At 38.6% G+C, this 14,305-nt stretch overlaps 1 protein-coding gene across 1 annotated transcript; it reads right to left on the minus strand.

Annotated features, from left to right (window-relative positions):
• Positions 1-118: 118 nt before the first annotated feature.
• LOC101155772 (phosphoinositide 3-kinase regulatory subunit 5) lies at positions 119-14,000 on the minus strand. The gene is made up of 18 exons (XM_020705474.3): positions 13,824-14,000; positions 10,633-10,826; positions 10,161-10,261; positions 10,015-10,083; positions 9,772-9,910; positions 8,468-8,537; positions 8,207-8,384; positions 7,959-8,130; positions 7,822-7,887; positions 6,923-7,734; positions 6,367-6,492; positions 5,198-5,323; positions 5,022-5,115; positions 4,840-4,916; positions 4,640-4,733; positions 4,467-4,546; positions 4,269-4,387; positions 119-2,417 (listed from the first exon to the last, which is right to left on the minus strand). Exons 2-18 carry the CDS (start codon positions 10,745-10,747, stop codon positions 2,270-2,272), a joined length of 2,586 nt encoding a protein of 861 aa, XP_020561133.1. The 5' UTR covers positions 10,748-10,826; positions 13,824-14,000; the 3' UTR covers positions 119-2,269.
• Positions 14,001-14,305: the final 305 nt, after the last annotated feature.

Here is a 14,305-nt window from a genome sequence, read left to right on the forward strand (position 1 = left end):
TTATATATAAAAAAGGTTATTACTATTATTGTTGTTTGGTCTTATATGTGTGTTTATTGACAGTTGTTTCTTTATTGTGCAACTGAATGTGAATTTCTGTAAATGAAAAAAAGTGAAATAACGTTTATTGAAAAAAAACTTAAAAAACTTTATTTGTGTGTAAAACAACCCATACAGAAATGTGAATGCCAAGGGGAAAGAAAGAAAAAAAAAGTTACAGGCACAGCACATTAGCAGTACATAAAAAAAAATTACAAAGAGCTGCAGATTTTATCTCACAAAAATAGCTTTTCAAAAAATTATATTTGTTAAAATTGTCAGTTTTATGTTTGAATCTGTTTGATGATTTTATCATATTGCATTAGCTCATGCAAAAACTGTTAAAATTAGGTATATATTATATATAATTAGGAATATAAGTTTTCCCCCAAAAACATAACGAATTTGGAAATAAAAATAACGTTTTGATGCATTATATCATTATAACAGTCAACAATGATGCATTTTTCTGAAAGTTTGATTGTTTTTTTTCAGATTCAATATTTAAATAATTTTTAACAGCAAAGCAAAATATATTTAAAATACATACAATAAATATATAAAAAAATTCAGGCTGTGTCGATAATAATTTCATTTTTGTGCTTATTCAATTTCTATATTATAATAAAAAAAGGGAAAAGGTTTAACCCTTCAATAAGTCTTTTTTCTGACTCAATTTCTGCACTTAAAGAAAAACTTCAATGCAACAAATAATAATATAAAAGTAAATAAAGACACAAATATACACAGAATTAATGATTGAAGCAGCTAAAAGATTCGTTACAGCTGAATACTATAAAATACTTACATAAACAGTAAAATAGGAACATAAAAGTAAACATTTATAAAGTAAAACGAAATTACATCAATAAATTCAGACAATTATCCTAAAAACACAGGTTTTAGTGAATACAGATTTCTGCATTTTCTACTCTTGTTTTTCAATTACAATTACATCAGAAAAGAAAGGTGATAAAATTATACTAAAAATATTTAGGCCAAATGTTTTTTAAATAAAATCCCAGCATGGATGCTGGGTAAATTTCATCTGAATAAGCAAGATGATTATTTACACCAGCAAGCACACAGTCGTACAAAGATCAAATCCCATCCAGCCTAAACTTGATTTATCATTAAATTTGCTGCATGTAAAAAGCTCATATTATGATTTAAGTGTGTGACTTGCTTAGAATTGAAAGTCATTCCATGTCAGTTAGGGACAGATTCAAGTCAGCTGATCGTGGTTGACAGGGCTGCTAGTTCTGGCACATCTCATTCATGAGCATAAATGAAACCAGCTGTCTGAAAACCTGAGAACCTGCAGAGTTCGCGAGATCTCTCATCTGGATTCCACTGCGGGGAAAACGTGCACTAATCATGAAAGGTGGTTATACGAGTTATGTCTACTGTTGATGCACTAAGAACCGGAAGGACGAGAAATGTCATGCTAAAATAATTAAACGTTTATGTGAAAAGTCAGACCAGAAATGCAGAATAGCAGTGAAAAAAAAAAAGCTTCAGGGGGGCGATTAAGTCGTGGCTCATCAAACACCCTGGGAAAAGATTATGCCAAAAATTTAATTTCTTTAAAATCCTTTTTATATATATAGGCTTATTGCTGTTTGTTAGAAGTTGTATCAGGCTTCTACTGAACTCAAATCTATCTAACAATTCATTATTTTTTATAATTTTGCTGTGAAGACAAAGTGTGAACGAGTGTGGTCAATGTTTTATTCTCTCAACTGTTTCCTTCTTCACTTGCTTAGAAACAGGAAGTGCAAAAAAAAAAAAGCTGAGTTTTATTTAAACTGTGACTAAAAAGCTTCTGCAGGAAGAAAAAAGACGAAGTGGGGAAAACCCACAGAAAAACACAGAAACGAGGCATCATTTTATTTAAACTTCAGACCAACAAAAAGCAATTTGATTCCTTTTTTAAAAACACATTATCAAAATAGATGTACTTTTGAACTAATTTTATTGAACTTGATTGCCAAAATGTAAACAACAGTACACATGTTTGTACCTAAAAGCAGAAGTTTTCTTCTGATGAAGATTAGTGACATTTGTTATTCCTAAAAGGAGTAAGCCACCATGATGGAAAATGGATTTTCTGTCACCAGAACATCCTCCTGAGTGTGACGCCGTCCTAGATTTGCAAACAAAGCCTAAAATAAATAAACATCTAAGTTCCTTTTACTGATCTCTTTTCTTGGAATACAGTCGGTGTACGTCATGGACACGAGGCAGAGAAACAGGTGATGGGAAGGCAGAGCAGAGAGCAGTAGGTCGGCTCCACAGGCTGTACCTGGCCTGGGAACGGCTTGTAGGAGGTCCAGTCTGACCCGGCTCCAGATTTACAGCACAGGGACACCTCACACCTGTACAGGGAATAGTGGCTCATGCTTGACATTTATCTGAAATGAGGTGATGCTTTACTAAATACTGTACTCTCATGTGTGGGAAGGTTTTGAAAAATCTCAAAAACCCTATTTATAAGAATAAACGTCTCAGATTAAAATGTTCTTACAAACAAAACTCATTTTAAATTAAAAGTGGTGAAACATCTGAAAAAAAACAAAAAAAACGGCAGAGAGAGATGTCTCCCACTAGGGATAATTGCCTCTTTTTTTAATGTAAGTATTGGAACTGCAGAGACCAAATGTAGGAGTTTTGAAAGGAAAGTCGCCTCTTTCTCGCCTGATGTTTGATTCCACCAACTGAACTGTTTTTAGTCCTAGTATTAGAAGAATTTGACGGCAAACAAACAGGCTCTGTGCAGCATACAGCTGAAAAATGAAAGGCCTTACCTGAGAAACTAAAGTGAAAATGGGTCATGTGTGTATTCGAAGTAAAACAGTTATTTCCTTTACTTATAAAGTTTCAGTCGATGATTATTCTCTCATGAAAACAAAACACTAATAATAATTGAAAGCGTCGTCTTACGTCAGGTTTTAGAATATTACAGAAATATTTTATTTTAACAAAAGACACTTATGATCTTTGAACATTTTGATGAACACGTATGTTTCTTTCAAGTGAATTTTTATCAAAGCCTTAATGCTCATGGTCATATAGTAACAACTTGAACATTTTTAAAGAAATTAGCTGTTCAAATCATGAATGTTTTATTCAATGTACAACAGTAGAGTTAAGATAAAAACTAGTTATAAACGATTTAAATATTAATTTAAATTTTTCAAAAGTGTCATGCACAGAAATAACATGCTTTTATTGAAATATGTTCAAAGTTTTGCATTATTGTGTGTGTTCTTACAGGTCAGTGTGTTTCAGTTGTGAGTCTTAGTCTTTTCATTCAGTTTAAATGACATGGAGCAACAAGTGAGTGTGTGTTTGTCTTGGCTGAGGTCAGTGTGACGAAATGCTAGAAACTACCAGCGGACCTGAATGCAACAATAGTGAGCTCTTATTCATGAAATCATATAAGTGCGGAAATTCCATGCAGCCCCCGAATGCACCGCGTGGTGCAGCTTATGTGGCAGTTAAATCTGTGGCAAAAAAGTCCGATTTAAATGTTTGAACCAGCTCTGGTTGGGTATTTGTGGTAGCCAAGTGGAGGGAGCCTCTTAAAAGTCATGGTTGTGAGTTTGAGCCCCCTGTCAGAGATGATGAACACCAGCCAAAGTGGCTGATGAAATTGTTTTTCTACCCATCAAATTGAAGTTTTCATTATTTTGGCGGGTTTTCCAACTTTTGTTTTTGGGTGTGATTTTTTGCGTACAGAGATTCCTTCATATATTCCAAATCTACCGAGTCAAATCTTATTAAAATGCATTGTTTGAAAAAAAAAATTATGTAAGGTTTTGGGATCTTTTTAAAATCCTGTCTCAAACTGTTTCACGATTCACCAAACTAGATCCCAAATACTCCTTGAAGATTTTAGGACTGTTTGCTAACTCAGCTTTTTTCTGAAACAGCGCCAACATTTTTGGGAAGCAAAGCTGCACTCAAAGTCAAAATGAGTGATATTCATATTATAACCGTCTCATTTCGGTGTGCATTTTCTATGTTCTACTGTAGTCTGGTGGGAGTGTAAATGAATATACTACAGTTATAAAAGTTGTGATTCTGGGTGCTACAAAAGCATCGACTGAGAAGTGCATGTAAAATGCAGAATGTTTCAAAAGAAATGTATAAAAAAGCATTGAGGTGAATGGAAAAGGCTTGTATTTTTCTGTAAAAATGCACAATAAGTTCTAAAGTTTTGCTACCTGGTGACACCTTGGATAAACTTCTTTTCGTCCTGATCCAGACAAACAGTAAAGGTGGTTCCATCATTTCCAGCGATAACCTGCACGTTGACCACTTTTGCTTTTGATATTAAGATGAGCTGCCAAAGAAACCCAAGTTTTAAACTAGCAGTCCACTCAAAAATGCATTTCATTTGATTAGATAAAAACATCGTTCACCTGGTTGAAGCTCTTCTTAGACTTGGAGCACTGCCTCTTCAAAACCTCAGTCATGGTCATGTGCAGACCATCTTTTAAATCTGAACGGATCCATTAAAAATGCAAACAGAAACATGGATGTAAAAATCTGGATTTTGACCAAAAAGAAGGCTTGAGATGAGCATCCGCCTCACCAAGTAGGTCCGCTTCCTGGCAGGTTTTGTAAAGATTGATGGACGTGCACACCACTTCTCTGTGGACCCTTTGGGTCCTCCTACTCATAGCCACCTGAAGATACATGTAAACAGGAAAGAGGTAAAAATAGGTCTCTCTGTGGTCATATGTGGATCTATCATTGTGTACAATGCAGGAAATCCCTGTGAAGCAACAATACTTTGTTGTAGGTGACGCTCAGCGTCAAAGGCACAGCTTCCCGCTCCTCATCGATTCCAAACCTTTTGCCGGCAGCTCCTTCAGAAAGAATCCACATTAGTTGAGTGTGTGTGAGTACATGTGCGTTTTGCGCACGTTTGGATGCTACTGTTGCAGTTTTGAAAAGTGCGACGCTCAGCTGACCCATGGATTTAAGGGCTCGGGTTCCGGCTGTGTGTCCCAGCTCCAGAGAATGAATAAAAACCTCCCGTCTCCTCTCTCCTCCAGCCAGAGTCAGCTGTGACAAGAAAATCCGAAGGTGAAATCTGGGAAGCAGATGACAATTTCTGCTTCAAAGGTTTGAGTGAAACCCTCCTGACCTCAACTTGGTAGAGCTGCATGAGGAGCGGCTGCTCTGCGTGTCTGCAGTAATAGAGCACCATGTCAGCCAGCAGGGCGAGACGTTCTGTCTTGTTTCTGGACACACGGTCCTCTTTAGGAGCAACCTGAATCCCATGCAATAATATGACAAATCATAGCTGATAATGTTAAAGGACAAATTTTAGATTATTTAAACTATTTGCTCGTTTATAAGCAAAAAAGTTTCATATTTCTTAAGGTAATAATTTTGTGGCATTTTTTAAAAATAATTTTCATTTGTTACTAAAAGACTTTAGTCATTCTATCCTTCCATCACCCAAATACGACTCCTCTTTGGTTTGGCTCTGAGGCCTTCTGCAGATTCAACGAAAAACCTTTCGCTTTTACAGTTTTCTTATAATCTAGAGAATTAAAGGAGAGCGGTTTGTTTTTTATGTGCACACAAAGTATAGATTAGTGTAAACTAAGTTTTATTCTCTCAACTGTTTCCTTTTTCACTTGTTTAGGTAGAACAGGAAGTTTCAGAGAAAAAAATAGCTGAGTTTTATTTAAACTGTGACTAAATAGCTCCTGCAGGAAGAAAATAGACAGAGTGGGGAAAACCCACAGATAAAAAATAAAACCTTTGCATTACATTTGGGTCAAAATAATACACAGAGATGCAATTAAAAAACAAATCCAACTAATTTATGGAATCATTTATACCAATATGTGTGTTTTTTTTAACAATTTGTGTTGGATAAACGGATAAATATTTCTTCAGTCTTGTATTTTATAATGTAAAGACAAATAATGAACTGTGGAAATGTTTTAAGTTCCTTCACTTTATTCAATATATTTAATGATCTAATGTGTCTATTGTGTCCACTTGACATGTCTATTTATGATTATTTGAATCATCTTTTTTTATCTTCATATATTTTCTTAATTTTTTCTAATCAATGAATGAGTTATTATGTTAAATAGGTTTGATATATCTGTTTTTTAATTTTTTTTGTCTTTTTAATTTTTTAATGCTTGATTTAAAGCAATCCAATAGAATAAAACTGCAGAAAAAGCAGCAAAGCTCGTACTCACATTTTTTTAAATAAAATGTGAGTACGTTCCTTTTTCTGTCTTTTGACCTAATTCTAGACAAATCTTGCATTCAGAAGAGAGTGCCATGTACCTGACAGAGCACTTCAGATGACAGGCTGAGCAGACTGACGACATTACGTTCGTACCAGGGATCCATCATGCCCAACATCTGACAAACGTCTGTTGAACCTTCCTCCCCTGTAGGAACATCGGACTCCTGCCAGAGTGAAGGAACATGAAACATCACGATTTTAAATAACCATAAGACGTTCCATAAAGCTCCAAGAAAGAAAACATGCAAAGCAAATATTTCACTGCTAAAAACTTTGTCTGAACGGTTTAACCCTTGTGCTATCTTAGATGACCCAACCCTTACATTGATCCCTTACATTACCATCCCTTACATTATCCCTACCATGACAAAGGTGGATAAAGGTGGAAAGATTTCATGTAATCCATGGACACCAGTGAAGATTACAAATTCTTGAAGAAAAAATGTTGAGCGCACTGTCTAGTGGGGTCTAGATGACCCCACCCCCAATGTTAAAGTGCCTAGGATAGCACAATGGTTAAATGTTTGGACACAGATGGTTAGATATGTTTAGAACAAAGACATGATGAGGCCGAAGTGATGGGTTTGATCTCACCACAGAGCCAGTTGGTTTGCTCAAGGCCGTCTCTGAGTGTCTGTCAGTTCTGCGTTTGGTAGGAACAAAGTAAAATTGCAGTTTGCACATCTTGGTGAGCAGAGGACATCTGCTTTCTTTCTGCTGTAAATCACAGTACGCTCTGGCCAGCCTGCCCACCTCTCTGTCTCCACCGAACATCACCACCTTGACCAGGGTGGGCACCTCTGACAGACTGTCCTCGCTGCAGCTCAGGATGGGCCGTCTGCGGACGCAGAGGTTCCTCTGAGAGCTGAGCGGTTCTGTTGGAGGTGTGGGCGGATGCGGAGAGCGAGCTGGTCGTGTGACGGACTTCTGGGCATTGAGCTGCAACCCACTTCTTTGGGAGTCTTTGTTGATGTCGAAGAAACCCATGCTCTGCGCACGCCGGGTCATGCTGGGGCTGATGGGAGTCTTGAAAAGCAGGGCAAATCGTTCTATTCCCAAAAGCGACTTGGACTTCTTCTTGGGTTTCTTTCTAGGTTCTGGTTGGCTGGGTTTGTCCGAGTCCTCCGGCGTTGGGTCGTCACCACAGTCACTTTCCACCCCCGATGAGGCGGATGGCACAGACCAGCTGGAGGACAGAGAGTGGCTGGAAAGTGTGGAGTCTCTGGAAGAAGAGGATGCTGAGGAGATGCGATAGCTTTGGACCTCAACCGTGTTTGAGTCCAGCTCATCTTCCTCGTCCATACTGGTGTCGATATGGTCTTCCTCATCTGCTGCTGCTGCTTTGAGGAAGCTCTCCACTGGACAATCAGGGCAGTAATCACTCGCAAGAATGCCGCTCAGAAAATCTGCGGCAGAAATTCCAGAAGATGAATGAGTGAGAATTTGATCTGGAGCAAAGTGAGCGTTAAAAAGGCTTCATTTGAATTATTTACCAAAGCTCTCGTCCTCCCACAAACACATGTGACATCTGGGTGAGGTCACCTCGAAAGTCTCAAAATCTAATGACAAAAAAGTGAATCCACCACATAAAAACATATGGATCAATGTGTCCATGTTGTTCTTGTCTTACCACGCTCTGTTCGGTCAGTCCCTGCAGCCGGAGCAGCCAGGCTTTCACTGATCCTCTCCATGCTCTGGATCAGACCTTCTCTGGCGGTCCTGTGATCCCCTGCAGAGGCTGCAGTCTCCATTCTGTCAGTTATGGCCTTCAGAAGCTGCTGCAGCTCCTCAGTCGGCTTTTCCTGGTAGACCACAACAGACTCAACAATGATGGCCTAAGAGGAACATGTGGCATACAAGAAGGCATTAATGCTTCACCTCCAGAGCAGTGTGGACGGCTTGGAGATCATGTTTTGCACCAAGAACAGCCTGAAAGCTGTGCAGGATCAGAGTGATTGCTATGTCTCTAGGGGAGCTGCAGGCTTTGCTCAGCTGCTCAGAAGCCAGCTGGACCTCTGGAGGGATGTCTTCATCTGGGTTCAGCAGCAGCACCACACTGCATGCAGAGAAGCATCGGAAAGGATTAGCTTCTCTGAAAGATGCTTCGTTCAACATCTGTGTCCATGGAAATATCCTCACATAGATTTAGAGTGGGTGTTGTCGTGGGGAATGTCCTGCTCTGTCCGGAGCATCCGCTGAAACGAAATACCTGCAACAGGGGATGAAGAAAATGAAAACCGCCCACCTCTGCTCACGTAAAAATACATTTGATTCACAATCAACCCACATGTTTCATGTATTGACTCTTTGTTCATATTTTTTTAAAGAGTCAACACACTTGTCCATTAAATATCAGGTGTCTGACAAAATATTTTAACTTTTTTTGACTTCCATTCAAAAATGCTTGAACTACTTCAGAGACTAGTCCTCTTTTTGACCTAATTACAAAAAAAAGTCTTTATTTGCAGGAACATTGCTTTTTGTCCATTAATTATCCTCTTCTGCACCATCAGCCTGAAGCTAAAAGCTTTAAATCCGATTTTACAGTTCCTTCTTAAATATTGATATTAATATCGATGACTTTTTATTATTTCAACCTTTTTGGGATAAAGTATATAACTCCATTTGACAGTGTTGTAAAGGACATTTTAGATTAAAAAAAATTAAAAACCAAAAATACTCAACAAACAAAGAAGGAGGCTTGAACTTGAGATTTTCGACTTCAGGAGGAAAAAAAAGATTATATTTTATTTTTTAGAAGGGTTTTATTGTCTGTGATGAACTGATGTTTTCTAGCTCCACATTAATGGAAGCTTCAAAAGCCTAGGAAAGTGAATTTTGAGTTAAGGTCCCAATTCACCAAGAGGTTAGCACTGAGGCAAAGCAAAAGGCAGAGGTCTCTCTGAATGGAGGGAAAACCCTGAATCCTGCATGACTGACGGCTCCCAGCTTCTTATGGAAAGAAAGGAACTGGTTTTACTGAGAAACGGAGCTGTAAAGATTTGGCAGGTTTTGGATTGTATTTTTGTAATGTTAGCGTTTGTGTGAAAAGCTGAAGTTTGCTTGTTGTATCAGCTTTTCTGCAAAACACTCAAAAAAAGGGACGTTGATCTTCTCTGCTTGGAAGTCCATTGTAACTGCTCCTTAAATTAATACTTAAGAAACTAGGATTTCAATTTGAAAAAGTGTTTGACAACTTTCCATTGGAAAAATTAAGAAATAATAATTCAACTCAATCAAAACAGCCCATGATGTAGAGATTATCCCAACTTGTGATTTAAACCACATTAACATCTTTTAGAAGGACATATGCTTTGTTTGAATGTTTTTTAGTTTTTCTATACCTTAACTTCTTTAGTTCAAACATTGTTGTCTATATTTCTCTTATAAGTAAATGTACATATTTGCTCGATTTCTTATTTGTGTCAAAAAAGTGGTTCAACCTGGTGCCCGGAGCTCCTGCTGGATGATGCTCAGCAGGCGTTTGGAGGCGGAGCTACATGGCTCAGGCCAGGAGAGAAACCTGTGGAAGAGCCGATAAGCCTCTTGCAGCATATTACACTCTGGAGGCATGTAAGGAATCTGAAAAAAGGGGGAAAAAACTACTTTTATGGAGAGCAGTCCTGAATGTTCTGCTTTAAATCCATCGCTTGTCTCTTTTCTGGTGTCAGGTGATGCAGACTCACTCTAAGAAGAGCAGAGGAGAACAGGAGAGTGAGGGGCACCACCAGCTCATGATGACTCTGTTCCAGGACCTGAATGAAAAATCCAGGGAGAACTGATACATTTCATGAGCATGGAGAACTCAGACCGAGGTTTTTCTGCTCTGTACCTCCTCTGTTTTCCTCAGTATTTTTTGTAGAACGATGAGGAAGTTGTGGGGATCTCTCTTCACCAGTTCCTCCAAACACCAGCGGCTTATGCACAGTCCAGCTAAGACAACAAAAAAATGCTTAAACTATCAAGTTTTTTGTCGTTAACATAAGAACCCAGTGCCATTTTCCCATAAAATGACAAACACATTTCTGATATTGTTCTGTAACACTGATGTCATGGGTTCTTCTGGGTTAAGCAATCTCCAGGAGGTATTTGTTCAGAACAGGTGACGGCAAAACAGATTTTTTCTTCTTGCGACTTCTTATTTGAACATGTTAAAGCTGACGCTGCGCAAGTCTCCCAAATACTGTGAGTCATCATTTTCAATTCTCATTTTCTAAGGAAGCTGGACACTACTTGAGTTTTTCAATCAAATTGTCTGTACATTTACCCTGCTTGAATATCTGTCATATATCAGGAACTCTTACCCCTCCAGATGTGTCTGTCAGGTGAGTTGAGATTCAAGTGGTAGAGGCAGCGCTCCAGGAGATGCTGGATACGGTCCTCGGTGCATGAACTCTGCTCCATCGCCTGCTGAAACATCCCTGCATCCACCGATGGGACAACCAGCTGTGAGTCCACGCCGTCTGTCCGTCTGTTGGTCTTCCGTGGTCCAAAGCTCCTGTAGGAGACGTTTTTTTTTTATCAAAATGAGTGTTTTTCTTCTCCAGACAGTCAAATCCACCAGCGTGGAAGAGCTGGTTGCTCAGAACAACAGCGCACACGAACCACAGACTGTCACTTCCTATCCATGAGTCACAGATGAGGAGGGCGGAGGGACATTTGGTTCAACTTCTACTTTTTCATTCTTAAACTTGGTTGCTGACTTATAATTGTATGACTCACAGCTGAGCTGGAAAAACAACTTCCTAAAATCTCCTCATTTAGGAAAAAACATTTCTTTTCTGCATGTCTGTTTGTAAAATCAAGAACATTTTTTAACTGAGTTAAAATTAAATACCTGCTATGATGGAAATAGTGTTTTTAACATGTAGCATTTAGCTGATGATGGAGGACATACAGTATATAAAGAAAATCAAGATAGAAATGCTTTTTTGAGTATTTCTTTATTCAATTCATTGTGAATCAGGAGCAGACAGAAAATGCAGTTGGAAAACGATTGTATTTGAGATGTAGAGCAGTGGTTCCCAACCTTTCTCACGCCACTTACCGGTATAACGTCACACAAATTTACGCAGACCGGTCATTCAAATTTAGGCGGATGATTATTGTAGCAATACTAGGATGAGGGAGAATCAAAGACGTGACAAGACCAACTCTGTGCTTTTATTTTGACACGCTTAACAGTTTACATCGCACAGGGGTCATCATCCTCTGCCCTTTCCACATTCATGGTGCAAAAAAGAAGTTCTGTCTATTAAATGGAGCTTTCTTTATTTGGAAGTCAAAGGCTCCTCTTCTGTCTCCTGGCTGGGCGTTTTCCCCTTGGCAAAGAAACTTTCCGAATACAATTTTTTTTTACTCATGGGTTTTATTTAAGTGGTAACCTATCATGTGACCGAGAAGAGCGCCATGGCCGGCGTCCAGACTGACATAGACTCATGTAACAGAGAATCTGGCAATTTTTCAAAATAAAACATTTTTCCGATTCTGAAATAAATAAAACGGAAGTAATGTAAGTTATTTATTCTTCCTGTGCGGCCCGGTACCAAGTGACCCGGTACCAGTTCGCGGCCCAGGGATTGGGGTCCGCTGATAGAGAATACTCTGGGCGGGCCACAGTCTCCCTGCTCCGCTCCATTCTGATGCATCCACTTGCAAACAGATCCATGTGCGTCTTAATTTTCTTCATTTAAGCTGACATCTGGGTCCGAGTTGAACAGCTGGATGGCTCCAATATTGTTCGCCATTTTTGTTGCACCACCAATGTTAGATTGGTGGTGTGAGAGGCTGTAAGCTAGTGGGAGAGAGTGCAAACAGAGAGCTCTCAGCAACGAGGAGGGGAAGGTGGGGTGGGGTTGCTCTGAACCAACAGTCCTGCTCATAACTCAAAGAAGAATAATGAAACTATGTCCTAAAAATGTTTTTTTTTATTTAAATTTTGGCTAAAAATGATAATAATAATCATAATTAAAGCACCACTGGGAACACTAACAATAGATCAAAATAGAAATGGAATGCAAACATTTTTCTAAAGGAACTATAAGGGCTCGTTATTGGGAAAATCAATTAAATGTCTAAAAAATAATTGTGGGGCTTGATTTTCAGACATTAGGAAAGCCCACATCAGTTAGGAGATGTCTTCCGTGCCCCCAGACATGCACGTTTAGCTGCAAAATGCGCAAAAAGAGCCTCAAAGCGATGATGAAAGTCTCTGATAAAGGGGCTGCAGAAACCAATGAGAGGCTGTTACGATCCAAGTGCAAACCGCCGCTCTTTAACCAGCAGATTATATAGCAGACTGCAGTTTGAAGCTGCACAACAGAATGACTGATACGAGTCAACCCGACGTGTCTTATCATAAAAATCATTACTCAGATAAATTTGGCTAACAACACGATGAGAAAAGACCAAAAATACCACAACACAAGTATCTTTTTAAAGAAGATTTAACACAAGTTGAAGGTTACAAAGTCCTTACACAATTGTAAATAAACCACAACTCTTAAAAACTTTGATTGGTGCATACTTTAGTGAAAATCAAATTTTTTCGGGTAATGGAAACCAAAGCAACTTCTTCAGAAAACAACTCATACCATTTATAGGAATATTTTTTGAAGTCCTCTATAGAAGTTTAAGCTAAATGACTTTTTCATTTTATTTTTTTATTAGGGCGCATAATGCAGCTGAATTGATGATTTAACTGTAGCAAATGATTTGGGGTTGTGACTGTTTTTGTGTGTGCAGCTTCTTATCTGCAGCATCAAACTGTTGAACATTTTTAAAAACAATTTTCTTTTTCTTTTTTTGCATTTACTGATAACCAATAAACCCATCCGTGATTTCACAGATGCTGTCAGAAACTGGTCACATACTCTCTGTGTCGTGGGACTTAGATTCTCTTTATAAACTGTTCAAGATGTTTATTTTAGTATATGAAAACAGTTTTCCTTTAAAACACCAAAAAGAAGCTTGTGGAAATAACACACAAAATCTAAAAAAGAAGTCTTTTTTTTTTTTTTTTTTGGTGTTTTGTTGTTTTCTTTCTGCTCAGACATACCTGGGATGTTCCACTTTTGCATGAAAGCTTTTCAATTGTCTACAGAGGAAGCAGCTGCTTGTCTATTGTGTGCCCACCTGCTTTATTGTCCAGTTCTGCCATGCATATCCGACCTACCATAATCAAAAATAGCAGAGAGTTTTTTTATGAAACTGTGGGCTTGAAAAATGCTGCATCGTCTAAAGACCGATTTTAAGGAGTGAAATCCTGATTGGGTTAATCTTTTTTAAATAAGGGGAACAGGAAATGTGTTGCTCTTGAAGAACATAGTTGAGTCACATCTGATGTAAGTTTTGTAGGCTGATGCAGAAAGTTTCAAAACTCAGATCGATGAAATCAGCCTAAAAAGACCCAAAAAAAACGTGCCAACCATTCACTCCGTCAGTTCAGTTAACAAAGTACAACCAATGACCAAATCAACACAAAGACTTGTCTCACCCACACCAGCAGTTATCAGTGTCCAGATCATCTCAGGTCAGCCAGAGCGGAGTGGCACCAGCTGAGGTAAACATTTCAGAGACCACATCCTCCTCCTGCTGCTGCTGCTGCTCTTCAAAAATAGACCCTCCAACTGCACAGTCAAGAAAGAGTCTGCTGCAAAACAGGAACTGCAGAAGACTTTTTGCTGAAGTGCTGTTCATTGTGCTGAAGATAGAGGAGGAGTTTCTTATTTCTGACAGTCATTCAAGGCAGGAAGCTTCTGGCTTCAACCTGCCGGATGATCAAAAACAGCCTGTCGTACTTTATTTTACATGAGAAAAAGAGCCTGAAATGGAGCAGAATTGGATTATGACAGAGATTTGTATGCTGACATCTTTGGAGCCAAACCATGAAAAAGCTGGAATGTTGGCTTGCATCATATAAGCTGTGGCATGTGAGCAAACGGGACCGACTGTTTACTCATTTATCTGATGGATAGA

The sequence above is a fragment of the Oryzias latipes genome, chromosome 8 (genome assembly GCF_053564925.1).
Source record: "Oryzias latipes strain Hd-rR chromosome 8, Olatipes_Hd-rR_3.1".
In the NCBI taxonomy this organism is placed as follows: domain Eukaryota; kingdom Metazoa; phylum Chordata; class Actinopteri; order Beloniformes; family Adrianichthyidae; genus Oryzias; species Oryzias latipes.

Coding starts and splice junctions, on each gene's coding strand:
- LOC101155772 (XM_020705474.3), bottom strand. CDS start 10,747: ATGTTTCAGCAGGCGATGGAGCAGAGTTCATGCACCGAGGACCGTATC. Junction 10,262..10,632: donor TGACAGACACATCTGGAGGG/GTAAGAGTTCCT, acceptor TTGTTGTCTTAG/CTGGACTGTGCATAAGCCGC. Junction 8,538..9,771: donor GCAGGAGCTCCGGGCACCAG/GTTGAACCACTT, acceptor CCCCTGTTGCAG/GTATTTCGTTTCAGCGGATG.